We start from the raw sequence: 20,066 nt of genomic DNA, 5'->3' as shown, positions 1-20,066 counted from the left end.
CGAGCTTTCGGCCTTTCGGGTCTCAGCATCATCAAATCGTGCCTCCCGCAAAGAGATTGGTTAGTAAATAACCAACGAACGAGCGCAGAAGCTTGTCATGCGCACTCGCACAACTTTCGTGCAACAAGACATGCACGATAATCAACAACAATATTTGCATAAATTCTGAATGAACTCTATGCCAGTAAGGAGTAGGATGCCTAAAGGAAGAAGAACAAAAAGAAAAAACAACAATAAAAGAAGAATAAGAAAAGGAAGGAAAAGAGAAAGTAGGCATACTCTCCTTATGGAAGTTGTTTTTACGGACTATTGATTCTTCAACCTCAATGATCAATGAAATAGCTCTCTCTGTGTTTTGGAATTCATGGTGGATAGGCTCTTCACCATATAGAGCTCTCTGCAAAGCATCCACCTCTTCTTTGTAAGTATTGTAAGTACCTGCGAAAGATTCACAAAGAGGAACATACTCTATTGGGTCATTGGGCTTTTGATTTTCATGGGGAGGAGGAAGATACTCAAGTAAAGGTTTTATGGGGAAAGAGAAGGGGAGTGAGACGGTGTAAACGGGGCTAAGAATAACCCTTGTTGGACTTGGAATATGAGGGGTAGGGGTTGACACAACAACAAGGGTTTTATCAACTTCAACTTCCTCATGGAATTGCTCTATGACATATGGCTTTTCAGTTTCAACAAATCCTTCATCCATTGATCCAACCGTCAAATCATCATCCTCCCACTCATCCTCAGCCTCTGTTATAAGCTCCTCCCACTCTTGGTTGCCTATGGGTTCACTCAGTTGACCCCCATCCCCAACACAACTCGAATCATTATTTTCAATAATTTCTTGAACTTTTCTAAATCTCTCAAGAGTAGCCTTACTAGCTTTAATAATCTCATTAGTAGCCTCTTGAGATCTAGTACACTGAATCTCAATCTCAGAGTTTAATCTTCTTAATTCCTCTAAGAAGCTATCTCTGATTTCTGATTCGGGTTGAACAGGATTGAGCAAGGGTTCACAATAATACACGGGAGAAGCAACAGTGGAATTATGAGGCAAAACATTGATATCCATGCAAGGGTTAGATAAGTCGTTAGAATATACATGATTATCATAAACATTAGAATGCACCTCATTATAACAAGCATTCAAGGGAGAGGGGGTAGAAACATGTAGATTATGCTCATAATTTGGATTAGCACATGTAACATGAATCGCCATTTCACGCTCATACAAATCCCTTGCAAACCACATATAGTAATCCCACATATCATCCAAAGACAAGGCTCGAAAATCACCATTAAATCTACTTTCTATCACATTCCTTGTATACTCATTTAAACCACCATAAGCAAAACCACAAGAATCCCAAAGATTAAAATTGTGGTAACCAATAAAATCATTTAGCCTATCGAAATACACCCAAAAAGGCTCATTTAAGAATTGAGGGAAAGAATAATAATCCATTTTTTTCAGGGTAAAAAAAAATTAAAAAAATTAAAAGAAAAAAAATAATAAAAAAATAAACTAAAGAAAATAAAATATACACATGGTCTCAAAGAACAGGAAGTTCTATGAGACTCAAGAAAATAATCTAGATCATAAAATTAGTAGCAGAAAATTAAACCGTTTCCCCGGCAACGGCGAGCAGCTTGTTATGGACACATTGGCTAGCGTGTCTCCCCCTCTATTGGATGTTGACGACGACCATGATTTGGCGGAGCGTAATATTAAGCAATGCAAGAGAAAAATTTCTGACGGTCACTACACGGCTGCCGTTAGAGTTCTTTCGTCCTCAGGTCTTGCCCCTTACAATGATGCTACTCTTGCTGATTTGCAAGCTAAGCACCCTTCAGTTCCGGAACCTACCTTTCCGGATATCCCAGTTGATCATCACCTTACTGCTTCCTCCGCTGTTGTGATGGAGCAGATTAGGGGCTTTCCGCGTGGTACTTCGTGCGGTAGAGATGGCTTGCGTGCTCAACACCTTTTGGATTGCTTGGGTGGTGCTGCTGTAGCTGTTTCTGATGAGTTGGTGGACTCTATCACTCAGGTAGTTAATCTCTTTCTTGCTGGAAAGTGTCCTGCTGAGCTTGGTGGATATATTGCTAGTGCTCCTCTTACGCCACTTGTTAAGCCGGGTGGTGGTATTCGGCCTATTGCTGTGGGCACTATTTGGAGGCGTCTTATTTCTAAGGTTGGGGCTGCTATGATTGGTCCGCGTTTAGGGAACTACTTTGGGGGGCTTCAGTTTGGAGTTGGGGTTCCAGCAGGTGGTGAGGCTATTCTCCATGCTGTCAATCGTTTGGTTGAGGCTCGTGGGGCCGATGTTGGCCTCTCTATGTTATTGGTGGATTTTCAGAATGCATTCAATTTGGTTGATCGTTCGGCTTTGTTGCGTGAGGTTCGGCTACATTGTCCTGCTCTTTCGCGTTGGGTTGAATTCTGCTACTCTTCTCCAGCACGGTTGTATTATGGGGAGCATACCTTGTGGTCTTGTCAAGGTGTGCAGCAAGGGGATCCTCTCGGCCCTTTGCTATTTTCTTTGGTTCTACATCCATTGGTGTGTCGAATCAGGGACTCTTTTGATCTATCTCTGCAGGCGTGGTACTTGGATGATGGCACTATCGTTGGTGACACTTTGGTGGTTGGAAAGGTCTTGGAGTTGATTTTGGAGGAGGGTCCTCATTTAGGTCTCCATGTTAATGTTGAGAAGACAGAGGTTTTCTGGCCTTCGGAGGACCCACGCAGTCGTCTAGAGGGTGTCTTTCCTACTGATATTGCTCGTCCCGCGCTTGGTGTTAAGTTGCTTGGTGGTCCAGTCAGTACGGATTCCTCTTTTTGTAAGGAGTTGGTTTCGCGACGGGTGTCGAAGACTGTTGTGTTGATGGATGCTGTAGCTAAGCTTAATGATCCCCAGTGTGAGTTGTTGCTTCTTCGTGCGTGCACTGGAGTTTCTAAACTCTATTTTGCTATGCGCACTTGTCCACCTCATCTTTTTGAAGCGGCCCAAGTTTCTTTTGATGTGGATCTTCGGGCTTCTTTAGAGCGTATCGTGACTGCTTCGGGACCTGGGTTCGGTGGCTGGCAATGGCGTCTTGCTACCTTGCCTTATTCGTATGGAGGATTGGGTGTTTATTCAGCTGGTGATGTTCGGCATTATGCTTTTCTTGCATCCCGTTTGCAGTCTTCTGGTTTGCAGGATTCGCTTCTTCGGCTTTCAGGTGTTGATGGTCCGGGGTCGGCCTTTGATGATGCTCTTGGTCTTTTCAATAGGACCGTGGAGAGCGACCTTATGAGTAGCCCTAGTGAAATCGCTGCCCCCACTCTCATGAAGAAATTGGCAGACATATATTTCACGAAGGTTACTGCTGATGCGGTATCCGCCTACTCCTTATCTTCGCGTCATGTTGCCCTTTGGAAATCCCAGCAGGGGGATCACTCCTCAGCTTGGTTGCGGGCAGTCCCCATCTCGGGTTTAGGCCAGACTATGAACGGTAAGACTTATCGTTCGGTTCTTTGCTATCGGTTGGGTATTCCGTTGTTCTCTGATTCGACGCCGTGTTTTGCTTGCTCTCGGGTTTTCGATGGGGATATTTATGGGGATCATGCCGTGTCTTGTGCTGGGATCGTGGGTATCAAACATCGACATAATGTTGTTCGTGATACCCTTTTGGATATTTGCTACCGGTCGGGGATTTCTGCTCGAAAGGAGGTTGATGTTGGGCTGACTAGTGAGAGTGATGGAGCTCTTCGTCCTGCAGATATATTGCTTTATTCTTGGGATGGCGGTGTAGATGTGTGTGTTGACTTGACTGGGTCTTCACCTATGACGCAATCTGGGTTGTCAGACTTCGTTCCGGGTCGGGTTGTGGCGGTTGTTGCGCAGCGGAAGCAGGTTAAGTATGCGGCACGTTGTAGGGCTTTGGGTTACGGTTTCTTTCCTTTTTCATTCTCTTCTTTTGGGGAGTTAGAGAAAGGGGCTGTTTCGTTGCTGAAGCGGGTCCAGACGTTCTCCAGGGCTCAAGACATAGGGGCACGGGCAGCTGCCCACATTTTCAGCAGGATCGGGTTCGCCATAGCTAGAGGAGTGGGGGCCCAGATTGTATCTCGGCTCCCCACCAACTTCTTGTAGTTTACTTGATCTTTGTAGCTTGTTAAGCTTGTAACGTTTTGGTGGTTTCCCATAATAATAATAATAATAATAATAATAATTCAAAGTAATAATAATAAAAAATAATAAAAATAATACTAACAACAACAATAATAATAATAAAAATAATAAAATAATAATAATTAAAAAAATTGAGGATTCACAATAATAATAATAATAAAGTTTCAAAATAATAAATAACAAAACAAAAAAAAAATCTAAAAAAATAATAATTAAACCTTCGCGCACAGGCATTGCGCCAGCGACATGGCTGCCGCGCACAGGGATTGCTCCGCTTATATGGCAGCCGCACAGATCTTGTGCGTGGGAACCATGTCGTCGGCGCAATACTTGTGCGCGGAAGTCATGTCGTAGGCGCGGAAGTTGGAATAAAATCATCCGGTTTGGAGGAGCATTGGAGTTAGATTTGCATAAATTCATTAATTACCATTACCACATTTAACACCAACTACAAAACATCTTAATAAATTTGGCTGACTTTGGTAGACCTTACACAGCACAGAAAGCAAAGAGGGAGCTTCCTCGGTTCCAAGTAGGGTGAAATTTGGCTAGCCCAACGGAGTACCCATGTCCGATATAAACACAACCATAGCTCACGGATGCACCACCATATATTGTTGCTGCTGTATTCATTGACCACAAAATCTTGCCACTCTCAGCATCCATTGCATAGAGTGGTCCTGAAGGGTCAACTGACCCAGCAAACAATATATCATTGACTAGAGTCACCGGACCATGAGCAGTCTCGTTGCTTGGATTAGCTGTTGTCCATAATATATTCCCGTTATTAACATCCAAGGCTACCCATCCCCCGGCTGTTGTGGTTTGGTTCGATGGGGCTAACCTAAATGTCGTTCTTCCACTGTTGACGATGTTGGTGTAGATCCGTCGTCTATCTGTTGCTGCTCCCCACACTCCCCCTCCTTCCAAACCTCCTGGCCCTGCAACCTGTAAAATTCAGTTCAGTATCATTCAGTTCAGTTCAGTAAAATTCAATTCAGCACAACAGAACAGAGGTTTCACTTACACTGAACCACACAATGTCACCAGTATCGCGATCCAAAGCCCAAACAAAGCCACTCTTCTGCACAGCAACCACAACATCTCGCCTAACACCACCAGGAAATATGGTGAGCAACATAGGTGCTTCCCCAAAGTCTGCATCTAAGTTAGGCCCAGGAGGGCAGTTGGGGTTATTAGGCACTAAACAAGCAAAATAAAACACATCATATCCTCCAAGCTGAAGTGCCCATACAATATTCCCCCTTGCCAAATCGAGGGCAACAATTGAATCAAAATGAGCATCTGGGGTGGTACATAGATCAGGCTGAGTTGCTTTCGACTGATTATTCTGTTTCGCCTGGCATTTTAATACATCAGGAGGAGCAATGTACAAGTTTCCTGTTCCAATATAGACGCGATTCCTTATGATGTCAATGGCAGGGCTACTACCCCAGACTGCAGCCCCTGCATAACCTCCTAACTTCCCACCATTGTCTGGAACAGTATAAGTTTGCCATACTATTACTCCTGTTCCGATGTCTAGCCTTGCCATGCTCCCTCGAAAAGTACAGCACTCAGTAGGTGGTACTAGTACTTCTAAGGATGATACGCCTACATAGAAGCCACTGCATACTCGATTGCACATATATGATAGATCAAATTAGATATGTTAAATAAGAGCTCTGTTATGTTCACTTTCTTTCCACTTATTTCAGAAAAAATAAAGTCAGATAAGTTCTGGAAAAATAAGGGTTAACGAAGAATTAATGTGGAACATACTCAAGATATGCAGTTCCGGACATGGTAATCAAAGCTAGAGGGTGAGGGTCAAGCCTTGTCATCCAAACAAGCCTAGTAGTGAACCGGTTAACAGCTATGACTACGGCAGGGCCATAGATACCTATGATCAACAGATCGTTGGCTATTGTTGGTGTTGCTCTTGAGACTGTTACATTGACATAAGTACCAGTAGGAGCTAACCCAGTAAGTTGGCCAAGGTTGAGTTTCCATATAAGATCACCATTAAATGCATTCACAGCATATAAATTCCCATCCCATGCAGGGAAGTAGACTATGCCGTTTGAGATAGCAGGTGTTGCTGTTATGTCATTACCAACAAAGTATTTCCACCTTAGATGTAGTCTTTGGATTTCATTCCGGTTTAGAAATGGCTCTCCAATGGGTCGCCCCCTCGTGTTTGCTATATTTCCACCATGGTTTAACCACTTCATCATAATTCATGGAAACATCAAATTAATTAATACTCCTCAGTGTACAAACAAGAATCAATCAAGCAAAAACATTATCTTCGTACTTGTGCAAGTTTACTACGAGTAATTAGTTCTTCCGTTGCCCAAAGATGTGGCATTGTCATACTACAACAAAAACATATTTGGGCAACGGAAGAACTCGTCAGCCAGATAATCAATTTTGTTTCCCTGCAAGTTCATTAATACCTATGTCCCTATAAAATGGCTCCATTTGACATTTTACGGCTTACAAGACACCCTTAAACCGTAAATATATCTAATTTTACACGCGTAAAAAATTATAAAAGTTGATATTCCAAAAATAAACATTAAAACGTGAAGTATCTAACAAGAATCCACGTGACTATATTATTTCTTATAAGCTACTCCGTAATGATGTTCATGGTCAAAGTTTGACCCAAAAAGTTACAATTGAACAATCTTTTAGGGACACAGGTAATTCTCACTTCTCAAGCCCCTTTTGGTTCATTGAGCTTAGGGTCATTTAGGGATTTCCTCCTCGTCGAGTGGGTTTTTGCATACATCACATTTTATAAAATGAATGAAGAAAAAATATTGTGAAATATTAAGGGAAATAATAGACACAAGGATACTTACAGTGCCAATGTGAGCTCTATTTTTCTGAAAAATTGTGACAAGGAATAGTACTAGAAATTTAAAAATAAAAGGCTGAGAATAACAATTCTTGTTACATGCCATTTGAATTTTCAAATAAATGAAGCTCAGCTCTACCTAAAAGTTTCAAAACAATTGTACAAACCTAACAGCCTATTTCAATTCTGTTGACCTTAAAGTTTTGATGATGACAAAGCAAACTCCTGACAATTGGTTAAGTTATGTTGCATAATAGGTTCCGAGATCCTTAGAGGGATAATGCTAAGTTAAGGAGATCCTGAGTTGGATAAACTAAGCAACGTGGAATATAAGCAAGTAATTGATCCATGCCAGACACTACATTGAAGAAATAATCATTAAGCAAGACGAGATCCTTAGGCGAGTTCCTAAGGCGAGATCCTCATATATTATGTGGATACTCGATGTTCCAGAGAAGGAACAAATTGGGAAGACTTCGAGTGAAGCTTCTAAAGGTGCAACATGAAGACTACAACATATGAGTTTATGTTTAGGATTTATGTAAGTATTTAATATTGTTTATACGTAATTTGGAACGAAAGGAACCTAAGTATTTTGGTACGTTTTAAATTGAAATATATTAACTGTAATTATAAAAGAGTTTTAAGTTGGAAAATCTTTGTTAATAAATAAAATGAATTTAATTAATAAATGTAAACATAGGATTTTGTTTTCATTCTCCTTGTTTCTCAAGCAAAAGATTTTCCATGATCCTTAAAACTCTCCCACGTATTTCTATTTAAACGTGCATTTAGTGTTTTGATTTGGTCTCCCTGTTTCTCTCCAACTATGCCCATGTTACTGAGCAGTAACTGTTAGTGGGAAGTTGAGGAGAACATGGGTACCCAACCTTAGGTAAAACTCTCCTATAAAAGGAGAAGAGTTTTGGCTTTTCAAAACACAACTGATTTCTACAAAATCTATCTTAAAGAGCTTAAACGTTTTAAAAGAATCAGTTGGCAAAATAGAGTGTTCCTTGAGTTCCTTATTATTATAAGCTTTATTACGTACTAGAATCTATCTATCATATTGTATTTTGGGTTTAAGGATTGAGTGATCCTTGAGTGACTTAGAGTTAAGTCAAAGAGAGAAAGATTGACTTAGAGTTAAGTCAAAGAGAAACAGAGCGACTTAGAGTTAAGTCAAAGAGAAAAGGAGCGACTTAGAGTTAAGTCAGAGAGAGAAAGAGGAGCACAGTAATCGAAGGGGATTGCTGTGGGGAACTCGTGTTCGAGAGGAACTCGAGTTAAAGAGTGTATTTGTAATAGAGTTATTGCATTAATACAAAAGAGTAGTGAGGTTCTTCTTGATTAGGGTCAAGAAGGTTCCTCCGTTTTATATATTTCTTCGCTCATTGTTCTCAGTCTCTTTATTGTTTAAATTCCGCAAGAAACTTACTCAAGTTCCCAAGAAACAATTCACCCCCCCTCTTGTCAAGTGTTCCTACTGAACTATCAAATTCCTTATATAACGAATTCATGATCAATTGATGGTTAGACTCCTAAAAATAACGGAGTACTCCATAAAAAACAAGACTGTTAGACATTAATACTAGTAGTTAAAAAGTATCGAAAGACGCATAAGTTAGTTAAATGTTGTTTGCATTGTTTTTAGGTAAAGGGAACCGTTATCCCGGCCATCCCCCAATTGCAACAAAGGACGGTCTTTCAAAAGTTGAATGATTTCAATGATTTACGGTGTAACGTAGTTAGTTTGTTAAGAAAAGGGGTCTCTATAAACAACTAATTGTTCGTTTTTGTGCAAAATAAAAACAAGTTTTTTTATTAGTACGTACTTTTGGTGAGCACGAAATTGATCGAGATTTGAGAATGATGCAATATAAATATATAATGCGCATATATGAAGGCATAAAATTAAACGGTATCTTAAAATAGAAGCGATCGAAAACGACACAAGAAAAAGAGATGAATTGAAGGATAATTAAAAGGAAAGGAGCAACCACTTAAAGGATAGGATAGGATAGGATGTGATTCTCCAAATGGTAACCTCGCCAACAGTTACGGCTAGATTCAAAAAATACTACCACCTCTTGGCTTGGTACATTCAACATTGATATCATAAATCTTTCTCATTTTCGCATGGTTTTTTGTTTTCGGAGTCAAAAGGGGAAATATAATTTATAAATAGAGAGACATGATGATAACTTAGACCGGAGTAACTCGTAAACAGGCCGGTAGAATAAGTAAGCTAGCAAGCCTTAGATTGTAAATTTTTCAGATGTTCCTTAGAATTCCTCCGAACACTTGATTAAGGCCATAGCCTTACTGATCGAAGCGTTTGGGGGAACTCCTAGGCACATTTGATTACATATAATTAGCTTGCTTAACTTCAATTCATTGTTAATTATATTCAAGTCCAACCTAGCTAGGAAGTAGGAACTAACCGCGTGCTTAATTAGCTAGGTTACTCTTCTTTTCATCTCACATTAGTCTGTTGGTTTGCATTGGCTGCGCGCGACTTGCAGACATACACATTGAGGATGGACAATAACGACTCTATCTTTTTCTCTTTTTGATGGACAATAACGACTTTCTTCTCCTCTCTTGAGATTCCATGTACTACTAGTCTACTAGAGTACTGGTAACGTTACGTGAACATTGAAAAACATTAATAACTTGTTTATATACATACACTTGGACTGTTAAGAGAAAAAGAGACAACAATGATCTACTTTTATCGACTGTTAATAAATCTTCAATGATGGACCTACAGGCTACAGCCGTGGTTAAGGGTGTGCATATATAAACCTATATAGGAAGAAGGAAGAAGGAAGAGACTTAATTTAATTATATCAAGAACAACATCAAGAACAACAAGCGTGTCATGGGTGAGTTAATTCATTATAAGCAACACGGATTCGAATCCTTATCCCACATTATATATTTGCATATATGGCTAGCTCATTCAGACCCAAAAAAGTTTCAATATCAAATTGGTTTTTGCATACAATTCAATTAGGTCACATTTTATAAAATAAATGAAGAACGAACATTATGAAATAGTAAAGGAAATAGATAAAAGGATACTTACAGTGCCAATGTCAGCTCTATTTTTCTGTAAAATTGTCACAACACATAGCACAACAAATTTAAAAGTAAAAGGCTGAGAATAGTAGTTATACTTTTTACATGCCATTTCAAAATAGTGACTTTTGGATACAAGTTTCGAAACAATTGTACAAACATAACGATCTATTTCCTTATATATATAATGAAACAATCATGCTTTTCATGATCAATAAGACTATTAGACAATAATAATACGGAGTACTAGTTAAAAGTTCCATTGTTTTGGGTAAAGGGAACTGTCATCTCTACAAATTAAAGGAACGGGCTTTTCTCATGATTTTATTTATTTAAATTTATTTAACTAATAAAAAGTTATTTTGACTAATTATATTATTATTTTGAAGGTGAATAAGGAACATGATCAATGTTAGATGAAAAATCATGTGAACAAAAGAAACTACATACCTAAGAAAAAGGAAAAGATGCAAAGAAAGGAGAAAAACAGGGAAAAAGAGGCTGGACAATTATGTACAAATGGGTCACACAATAATCATGCTCATGCATGATTAAAATTGTTCAATTAATTAAGAAAATTGTGCGTACAAGGTTATAACGTTACACTTAATTTGTAATTAAGCTAGCTAGTCTAGAACTCTAGACTTAAACTATACCGGTCCCTTAACTTACGAAACTGATGCCAATTCACATCATAGGTCATGGTATAGATACTTGGTTTTTCATATGAAACGTGAAATAGATATTTGGCCCAAAAGAAGAGGCGGCAATTAGAATTTAGAAGACGTTACATAGTCAAGCAGGCTGAGTGATGTGCAATGAGCCAAATTAAGAGCATGCAGGCAAGAAGCATATCTTAAAATATATAGAAGCGAAAATGACACAAGAAAAAAGAGATGAATTGAAGGATAAAAAGCAGGTTGCAACCACTTAAAAAGGAAAGGCTGTGATTCCTTTGCCCTCTTGCTTGGATTCTATAAATCATAACCTCGCCAACAGTTACGGCTTGGTTCAACGTTGTACTACTAGCTAGCCTCTTGCCCGGCTTGGTACATTTGAATTAAAAACGTTTCATCCTTTTCGCTTGTTTTTTTTTTCAATGCTTATAAATACATGGACATGGACATGGCACAACCCGCACAACAAATTACAAATAGAGGGAGGAGAAATTCGAAACTTTGACCTTATGGGTTATGGTACACAAGCCTCAATCGTTATCAGTTTACCATAGGGTCCGGGCCAAGGCATGTAAGTTGTCTAAAAGTTGAAACAATGGGAAAATGCTTGTCAAACTTATCAACTCACCATAAGTTACAAAAGTACACAATAATCATGAAAAATGCAAGCCTACAACTAAATGAACATGCAAAAAGATGTGAGATATAATTAATAATAATGTACTGTTAATCACTTATTGAATAACAACAAAAAGCCATGCGTTTTTTAACCTTGTTTTCAGTTATCTGAAATTATTAGAATTTACGTAATATTTTAATCATAAGTTGTACTTAGATTACCACTATTTATCCTGAAATGAACTTAACTAAACTTATCGGAATTTTTTTTCCCCTGAAGTACGAGAAAGTGGGGGGAAAAGAACACGGCCTTTAGCATGTGTCATATAAGCATGTGTCATATAAGCATGTGTAAGAGGCAAAAGGAAAAACTACAATCTCAGGATTCGAATGATATACATAGAGACAGAAACATAAAAAAGACAGAGATCATAATAAAAGAATAGAATATTGACCACAAAAATTAAAATTACTACTCTAGTCTCTATAGATCTGCTGTTGTATTCATGAATACGTCTAACTTAGGCCGGGAATACGGCTAGGTTCTATATTTGTCAAACCAGAATATAATATATAGTTTTAACAAGTTGGTATAAATAGCATCACCAACCGCAATTAAGTTTCATGCATCACCATTTATAGTTTTACACTTTTACACCATCAGGCATCAGGTGTTCCCTAGAATTCCTCTGAACACTTCATTAAGGAGGGATGATTTTCCGACTCCCTACTGAAGCGTTTGGGGGAACTCCCGGGTTCATTTGATTACGAGTATTATTTCTTCTTTAAATATTTGTCACATTACAAAGCAATGTAAATGCACACGAATGTAAGAAAACAACTATAGTACGTCTATAGGGATACCTGCATTCTGCTTTCATATGTTATATATAAGCCGATATGATTCAACTTTGTTCAGTTTCTTCTGCAACCGAGATCTTTGGCTTCATAGGCCGTAGGTACTCACAGCAAGACCGATTAAGGTTTATTCCTTCATTTTTGCATTTCAGTTAACACAAGGTTACGTCTTAATTAACAAGATTTTGTCAGGTAACCCATCAAACTATTATCACATTTGCATTGCACACCTTCCTACTGTCCTGCATTGTGACGGAAACATCAGATCAGAAACAGACCTTTAAGTGCCGAAAATTCATATACTTCTAGCTAACTTAGTTTTCCATATACATTCCTAATAAACCAACTAATTAATAAAATTAATTCAAATTGTCCCTTAACCTTTTCAGATTAGGCACACGGCACACCTAATGCCTTGCATGGCCTAAATGTCCAATGATCGAGATTCGGTTTTATTACAACGTACTCACTTATTGCACAATTATAGTCATTTCATTTTCATAATGTGGATGCTAATCACAAAGTAACAACTAAATCTAGACCGTGGTAGTACATCTTAATAAGCACAAACCTGAAAAAAGCTCCCAAAAAACCGGTATCCAAACCAAAGACAGAGTCAAAACAGAGCAATTCCTCATCTGAAAACCTTGAAAATACTTGTCAAATTCAAAAAAAATAACTAGGTTTTGCATGCATGACCTTCTACTAGTAAAATTTAGACCATAAAAATAGTATAAAAATAAAGTTAAAAAGTATCAGAAAGGCGCTAAAGTTATTGATTGGCTAGCCAGATACTCTTAAACAACGATGCTTTCTGAGAGAATAAACCATCTGATATATCTGATGCTCTACTACTTGACACTAATATAACTAGTTATGCTAAAAATCAAACTGTTACAGCAAAGGAAATCATGCAACACTATAAAATAGGATTAGCAGCAATGATGTAAAGCAATAAACAGTTTTATGTGACCATATTATACTTTAACCATCCGAAGAAGCGGAAATAATCACGGTAGTTTGGATAAGAGAAAGCGCGCAGAAAGTGAGCAAATAATGAAATAAAGAATGGGTAATTTTGAGTATTAGTTGTAGATCTGCCTCTAATATAGCACAAGAACATGACCAAGTTCAAAATGCTTTTAAGATTTGGTTAAGTCAGATATATTTGTATTATTGTTAATGGGAATATTCCAGGCAGATTAAGCAAGAGTTGACAAGCTCAAAAAAGAAACTGAATAAGATGCAATTATAATGTATGTTACCATAAACAGAAAGTCATGTTTTACATCTAAGTAGCTGTACGTGAAATGATACACTAGCTATTTGTTTAATGCATTACAAGAATTGCCACCATTTTGAAACCTTTTGTCATTTTAGAGCTGATAAAACTTGGTCCATATTGGTTGCTTGGTCTGGTTTGGGCTACGTTTCAAGATTTTAAGAAGATGATATTGCTAATTACTCCGTAAGATTTTAGGATGGGCCGGGTTAGAAGTCTTAGAACCATATATTATGGTCTTGTTTCCTTTCAACCTCATTACTCATTAGTGCCCTGTGACAAAAGACTTGGCTTGATTCAACTGATGCAAGAAACATACCCCACTATTTCCTGACTTCCTATGCAGAGAATTATAAGATGAGTTGATGACATTATGTTCATTTTGAAAAAAGATTTAGTTGGAGGATTCACCACTTACTATAGCACTGTGATTGTGTGTATCACTCAGTTGCTATTCAGATCAGTGCTTTGAGTTCTTAGGTCAGATATAAGGGCTATATCAGTTTAAGAAGTAATAGATCCATTTTTATGCGAATTGCAGATCTTGAAAACATATCAGGTGCTACTTCATCTCTAGACACCCTTAGAGTTAGAGCACTTCATTCCAGATTAGAAGAAAAGAACATAACTCCCAGCTTGGACAATTAGTTTCACTGGCAACTATTCTCATTTAGGTGAAGTCCTTATATGCGTTCTTGATCAGTTTTCCTTTAATTATAGTGTGGGGTGTGGGGTGTGAATTTTTAAATGATTTTTTGTAGGAAGTAGGGGTGTAGGTGGGTTAGTAGGTAAGTGTGAGAAATGATATAATATTGACAAAGATTCCATTTATAAAAGCGGTGCGAGTATTAAGGGACGGAGGGAGTATCTCTTTATCTAGTCAATGAAAAACTGAATCAGCCCTACTAAGCCTCCTCGGTTCATTAGCTATGCCTTGAAGTGCAGAGAAGCCAAAAGCAGTCACCAAACAGAAAATTTACATCTTTTGGCTACAAAAATCTGAAACACTTAACTTGAAATGGAAAACTAGTACTTCGTATTTCACTCAAAATGTTAAAATCATATGGTTAGTAATACAACAGACGCATTCCAGAAGCATTTTAAGCTCCTAAATACTTTGGCATATTTCACAGATACATACAACAGAGAACTGACACCACACCCCAAAAATAAAGATATATAAAAAAAAAATACAAAACTTGACTTCTCTAGACCATAATATCAGAGAAAGAGGGCAGGTGACAGTAAAACATTACCTAAGGTTGAAGCCAGAGGCAGCCTTCTACAGGGAGGGAGGGATGTACTAGCAATATATACATACATTTTGGAAGGCAACAAACATTGAATGGAATCGGAGTATCTCCATCATCAACGAACACGGGGAGATTGACGATGAGATGACAACGGGGAAGCCGAAGTGGTAAACTGCATGGGAGAATGATGGTTACTCATTGGAGATCTCATGGGGCTGGAAATGTTCTTGAAACCTTTATTTGCATTTTTCAAGTCTTGCAGCTTCTTCAGTTCCTCTAAGACCTCTGACATTTTAGGCCTTGATCTTGGTTCAGGATTAAGACACTGTAAAGCAAGTGTAGCAACTGTGTAAGCTGCTTTTTGGGGATATTGGCCTAACAGTTTGGTATCCATAATTCTGAATAACTTTCTTCGGTCCCCTAAATATGGCTTTGCCCAGTCCACCAGACTCTGCTCTGCACCAACTCTTGATTTGTCAAGTGCACGCCGTCCAGTCAATAGTTCTAGCAAAACAACCCCATAACTGTACACATCACTCTTTGCTGAAAGCCGACCTGGTGAAACAAGCAGATCATTAGATTAGTATTAAGCTGCGCAAATCTGTCAATATAACCAATTACATGCCCAAGGTTTTGCCAAGAATTAATATTTTAAGTTCACGAAATAATAAAAGCGAGAAATTTGTCCATCACCCCCCGCCCCCCTATTTTATTTAGCTAATCATATGGTATTTGACTTTGACTATGTACAAGCCAACACTCCATTCATTTAAAAAAGACATGTACATCCCCTCTTTCCCGAATTAAACTCCACCTACAGTGTATCTCCATATATTAGACGTTTAACAGCGAACTAGTCAAAGAGGTATCTTATGATATCCCCTTTAACTAAATGATTTTTCACACAATTCCGGCAACAGTAGGTTATTTAGAAATACTTCAGCTTCTATTAGAGTCCTTTCCCCACTAGGCCTCATTTATTTTCCTCGAGCTTTTAAGGGAAAGGGAAATATACAGGAAACAAATATCAAATCACCCAAAAACAGTGAGCAGGGCATTAGACACATTTTCATTGTAAAAAGATTGAGGGTTGGCAAATTGTAAATAAATGGTATGGATGAATTAATTCATTTAAAAGCTTGAGCAATGAGGAAAGAAAATCTTGATATCATTCAATTTCCTCACCTGTAGCTACATATTCTGGTGCTGCATAACCCTGAGTGCCCATGACCTGAGTTGACACATGAGTACGATCTCCTGTGGGGCCTGCCTTTGCCAAACCAAAATCTGACAACTTCGCATTAAACTCCTGCATATATGATCGATAATAGATGTAAGAGAACTTCTTAATAAAAGTAAGGAGAGAACACAACAAATGTCCAAGTCTGAACATACCGCATCCAGCAAGATATTTGATGCCTTGAAATCGCGATATATGACTTGTGATTCAGCATCATGAAGGAAAGAGAGTCCTTCTGCAGCACCTATAGCTACTTTAATCCTTGTTCCCCAGGAGACTGGCTCAGGCCCCCCTGTAGAAAAGAAAAACATATTTTCCGTCAAATCAGGACTTCAAAATAGCAAATATCAACTACTCCCTCCGTCCCGGAATACTCGACCCGGTTTGACCGGCACAGAGTTTAAGGGACTTGAATTGACTTATTTAATTTAATAGGTAGTAGTTGATAGTGGAGTATTATTTTAATGTAGTTAGTGGGAGGTGGGTTAAGAGGTGGGGTTGGGGGAGAGTAGGGGTTGAATTTTTAATTATTTTTTGTATGGAGTAGGGGGTAGGTGGGTTAATAGGGGTGGAGTGAGAAATAATATAATATTGTTAGAATATTTCCATTTTTAGAAACAGGTCAAGTATTAAGGGATGACCCGATAAGGAAAACAGGTCAAGTATTCCGGGACGGAGGGAGTACAATTTTGAAGGTAACTTTTTTTTGTAAATACGCTTGATGTCTACAACCAACAGGCAAGCAAGGCAACAGAAACATGAAAAGAACCCAAACAAAAAAATCACAGGACAAAGGCGGAGAAGGGGATCAAAAGACAAAGCTTAAGAAGATGCAGAGCAAAAAAAAACAGGTGCAAAGTTAATAAAGTTAATCTTAAATTGTTAACTCCAATGGAAACTATGATAGGCTAAGAGCATTGTTTAGACTTTAAGATCTGTACATGCACAAAAGAGGTAAACTTGAACTGCTATAACAAAATATAACTAATTCTGCACCTATTTAACTAATTTTCGGGGTGTGTTAGTACCTACGTATACAAGATGATTTTGAAGCATTTTCGGGTGATTGATCATAGACAGTAAAAAAAAAAATACTCTTGTAACCCTAATAACATTCGTAAAACAAAGAACTATCACCAGAATTAAGCTACTTACTTCTGAATAAATGATTTTCTAGGCTTCCCTTGGGTAAAAACTCATACACCAAAAGCCGATGATCGCCATCAACGCAATATCCAATAAGTGTCACCAGATTAGGATGATGTAGCTGTCCAAGATAGTTTACTTCTGTCTGCATTTAAGCAGCTATAAGAAAACAGGCTAAAAAGACCAAAATGACAAGTGAACGAATCAAAAAGGTGGAGAAACTTACCAGCCACTCTTTATGGCCTTGGAAACCTTCAGGTTTAAGCTTCTTGACAGCAATAACCATTCCAGATCCAGGTCTTGCAGGACAGAGTGTCTGTTCATCAATCCATCCCTTGAAAACATAACCAAAACCACCTTCTCCGATGAGGCTGTCAGGACGGAAATTTTTTGTGGCAGTCTTAAGGTCATTGAAGGTGAAGGCTTTCAAACCAGGACAAGACAATATTTCATCTTCAGATCTTGCAGTAGGAAGACTTTGATTGTTGCTTTTGACACTTGATGTTGAAACAATCGGACTAGAAAGGTTTGAGGAGTGGCCTATCTTTCCACCACTACCAACTTTTGAGACTCCTGAGGCTAAAAAGTAAAAACAGTGAACTTTTAGCATCAAGGGTTGTGCTTGTGCCGTTGTGGAGAGACGCAAAAATCAATATCTATCCAGAAGACCAGAACCAACTCACAAAAAATTGTGTAACTCATCAAAGTGCAAACCAGAAAACATACTAGACAGAAGACAGAACACCGCAATGAGATATGCTAACATACAAGTTACTTCGTATTAAATAAGTCATCGTTGGCCTAATTTGATTCATGCCTTTTTCGACAGCTCTTTTTATTAAATTTGACTTAAAAATATAGTCAAATAGCCAATATTTGTAGACTTGTAGTTGGTAAATGATTTTCCAATTAAGATTTCAGTTAGAGCAATACCAACTACCAGCCAATATTTAGTTTCACCAAACATTTAAACTCAGCTAATGATATCAGTTACTTTCTAAAGCCAATGAAAAGGACAAATAAATCAACCACCAGTTGAATGCCAAATTAGGACATTGCCTACATAACATTTGAGGGAAACGACGAACGCACACCTAGAAAGTCAGCTGTCATAACTCGAGATATTATTCTACATGCGCTGAAGCCAAATCCAGTACATGTGATTCATGTGAATGAATCAGTGAAGCAACAATAGAAGATTGTACTTAAATTCAAGGATCCTTTGCAACAGCTTTATATCAATACATATGTGGCGGTGACCTTTACTTCATCTTATAAGTCAATTACCATTCAGAGAGATCAGTATTCAAACTAATGAATTGAGCGAAAAGTGTTAACCATTGAGAATACATCACAATAAACACTTGAAGAAACTTCCACACGAATTAATTCGTTGGACACTCAATGGTTTAATTATACATATTACATAATCATTGCCATAAATCTTATAACTTTTGACTAAATGATGTGAATGCAAATGGGATATTCAAACCAATATTCCAAAGCTTCAACTACTACTATTAAGATATAGATTAATAAAGCTAAAGGGCATAACACATAGTCAACGAATCCCGAAACCATCACCACCTTTCCCAATTATCATTCATGATTATCCACCACAAAGTAAACTCTTTGATGAACGGTGGAACTGTATCAGGAAAAATGAAAACTTATCACGATGAGTCGCGATACAGGAAGGGTGACCAAACCCCAAAAACCCGTCCTCTGGTCCGATTGCAGACCACAACTAGGTGAATTTCAATAACAAAAGACTAGCCATTTTTATAAAGGGGTTGAGTAAAGTTCAAAGGAACATCAGGAAGGTACTAATACTAACTTACTAAATCTGGGTAATTGAAATCAATCCCTGAAAATTAAGCTATCACCAATCTAACATGCTTGAACCCACAATCACAACTCAAACATTCAAATTCCACACCCAAATTTAATTTATTTTAAAAAGAAAAAACAAAAATTTCACAAAGCAATAAGCAAAATCTATTTAAGAGTATAACCAATAATTAATGTCAGAAACAAAAATTATCAACAAAGTAAGTAACCAAGATTCTAAATTTAAACAAATACCCATAAATAGAAATGCAATAATAATAAATAACATAAAATCCAATCATACCCGAAGTAGGATTAGAGTTGAAATTATCCACTTGTGCAGAAGAACCCAAGCAATTTCCCATCTGAGTTTTGCACCGAGACAGCAGAAACAGAGGAAATTGAAGCAAAATCACAGAGCTACTAATTATAGCAAGAACAAAATCAAACAAAGACCCAGATTAAGTATGAAAGGAATTCAGAAAAAGTATAGTTTTCTCTCTTTATCTGCACACATGGGAAAATGGCAAGCTTCCCAGGAAGGTGATGGAGGAAGAAGAGAGAGAGAGAAAGAAAGCAAAAAAAAATGAGGAATTTTAAAACAAATTCAAATGATTACAAAAAAGAAAGGAGGAAGGTCTTTAGAGGGTGCCTGGAAGTCGCGCTGCAACTCTCGTTTATCAAAAAGTCTTCCTTTTTTGCTGTGGAGATTTTTTTTTATTGTAGGCCGTGTATGTTATTTTTTATTTACTCGATATACTTCCTTTGTTCTTTAATGCAAACAAGTGAACAACCGCACTACATGTTATTTAACATGTGTTTTAAAATGAAAGATGGAAAAAATATAACTATAAAAAAAAATTATAATTAATGATGTATTGGCCTGGATAGTTAATTAATATTTTCTCTGTCTCAAAATATAGTGTGTCTGTTTTTGTATTTTGGGTGTCCCAAAATATTGTGTCTGTTTTCTATTTTGTGTGTCCCAAAATGTGATCCAATATTTAATGTTTGTACCTAGGAAATAGTGTGATCTTATC

General features: G+C 37.8%; 2 protein-coding genes across 4 annotated transcripts; both read right to left on the bottom strand.

Moving 5' to 3' along the window:
* Positions 1-4,577: 4,577 nt before the first annotated feature.
* Positions 4,578-14,240, bottom strand: LOC110784438 (uncharacterized). 3 transcript variants are annotated; one of them, XM_056843657.1, is made up of 5 exons: positions 12,847-14,240; positions 10,130-12,517; positions 5,955-6,400; positions 5,200-5,800; positions 4,578-5,120 (listed from the first exon to the last, which is right to left on the bottom strand). In XM_056843657.1, exons 2-5 carry the CDS (start codon positions 10,232-10,234, stop codon positions 4,662-4,664), a joined length of 1,611 nt encoding a protein of 536 aa, XP_056699635.1. In that variant the 5' UTR covers positions 10,235-12,517; positions 12,847-14,240; the 3' UTR covers positions 4,578-4,661. The 3 variants fall into 3 exon arrangements, with proteins under 3 accessions (XP_056699635.1, XP_021844587.2, XP_056699638.1); XM_021988895.2 differs by having other exon boundaries at positions 10,130-14,240; XM_056843660.1 differs by having other exon boundaries at positions 12,282-14,240.
* Positions 14,241-14,570: 330 nt separating this feature from the next.
* LOC110784465 (probable serine/threonine-protein kinase PBL3) lies at positions 14,571-19,722 on the bottom strand. Its single transcript, XM_021988920.2, has 6 exons — positions 19,331-19,722; positions 17,423-17,775; positions 17,206-17,341; positions 16,206-16,342; positions 15,996-16,119; positions 14,571-15,365 (listed from the first exon to the last, which is right to left on the bottom strand). The coding sequence occupies exons 1-6, from the start codon at positions 19,389-19,391 to the stop codon at positions 14,926-14,928; spliced, it is 1,251 nt and encodes a 416-aa protein (XP_021844612.1). The 5' UTR covers positions 19,392-19,722; the 3' UTR covers positions 14,571-14,925.
* Between the last annotated feature and the right edge of the window lie 344 nt (positions 19,723-20,066).

Source organism: Spinacia oleracea, chromosome 1 (assembly GCF_020520425.1).
Source record: "Spinacia oleracea cultivar Varoflay chromosome 1, BTI_SOV_V1, whole genome shotgun sequence".
NCBI lineage: Eukaryota > Viridiplantae > Streptophyta > Magnoliopsida > Caryophyllales > Amaranthaceae > Spinacia > Spinacia oleracea.
The sequence above is the reverse complement of the archived record's forward strand: the minus strand, read 5'-3'. Positions and strand labels throughout refer to the sequence as shown.